Here is a 1,147-nt window from a genome sequence, read left to right on the forward strand (position 1 = left end):
GTGAATGTATGTAAATGTAATAAAGTAGTAGTATCACATATAGTGGGCTTTACTAAATCGTAAAATCCTAGAACCTTATTACCTTATAACCTTGTACCATCAAAACCCCATAAACTTAAAACCCTAAAATCCTACAACCTCAAACCCATAAAACACATAACCTTAAAACTCTAAACCGCGTACCTTGAGGTGATATTGAGGTCGGGGCTGTTGCTAGGCATCTGCTGCACAAGACACTCGATACACCCAAAACCCTAAAACCCTATCACCTTAAACCCTGGACTATCTACCTTCAGGTGATATTGAGGACGGGGCTGTTGCTAGGCATCTGCTGCACAAGACACTTGAGGGACTGATGCACCGCCGAGGGTTTCAAGAGAATCTCAGTGGCACAAGTATGCGCAAACGAGAGTACACCATTGTGTTCCAGCCATCCAAGATACAGGAGAAGCTCATAGCAAGGTGTGTGTGTGTGCATATATGTGTGTGTATGTGCATATGTGTGTGTTTCATATATATATATATATATATATATATTTATGTGTGTGTGTAAGCCTGTGTTATATTTATATATGTGTGTGCATATGTGTGTTCATATAAATATATGTATATATATTTACATATGCATATACCAATTCGATCTCAAGCCACACCTCTCTTCCGCACACACACTGATACAATCCATACGCACACAGTACCACGAGCGATGACTGGGGCAATTCACTAGGGCCTATTCTGAGTGTGCAAATGCTTGGGCCTGTGCTGTGCCATCCAGTGACCATCCAAAGGCTGAAAGTGGGGGAGATAGATTCCATTGAGACAGACGAGGACGAGATCGAGACTCTGTAAGCAAGTGTTTATTTGTGTGTGTTGAGCTTGTTTCAATGGATGCAGGAAGTATCTGTACTTGTTGCTCTGATGGTGTATATATCTTTTGAGTGCATGCTGTGAGCAATCGTGGTGGTTCCTCTGGCTTTGTATTGTTCACTTGATAGTGGCTTCTATTTGTGAACTAATGTGATATATATATATATATATATACTACATATATATATATATGTATGTATATACATATATGTATATATATATATATCATATATATATATATATATATGTGTGTGTGTGTGTGTGTGTGTGTGTGTGTGTA

General features: G+C 39.0%; 1 protein-coding gene across 1 annotated transcript; it reads left to right on the forward strand.

The window, feature by feature from the left end:
• Positions 1-296: 296 nt before the first annotated feature.
• Positions 297-849, forward strand: SARC_12107 (hypothetical protein; the record flags this gene model as incomplete). The annotated part of the gene is made up of 2 exons (XM_014293793.1): positions 297-462; positions 696-849. Coding segments are annotated over 2 exons (320 nt in total), but the record flags the coding sequence as incomplete, so codon positions are not given.
• Positions 850-1,147: the final 298 nt, after the last annotated feature.

The sequence above is a fragment of the Sphaeroforma arctica genome (assembly GCF_001186125.1).
Source record: "Sphaeroforma arctica JP610 unplaced genomic scaffold supercont1.2076, whole genome shotgun sequence".
Classification (NCBI taxonomy): domain Eukaryota; class Ichthyosporea; order Ichthyophonida; genus Sphaeroforma; species Sphaeroforma arctica.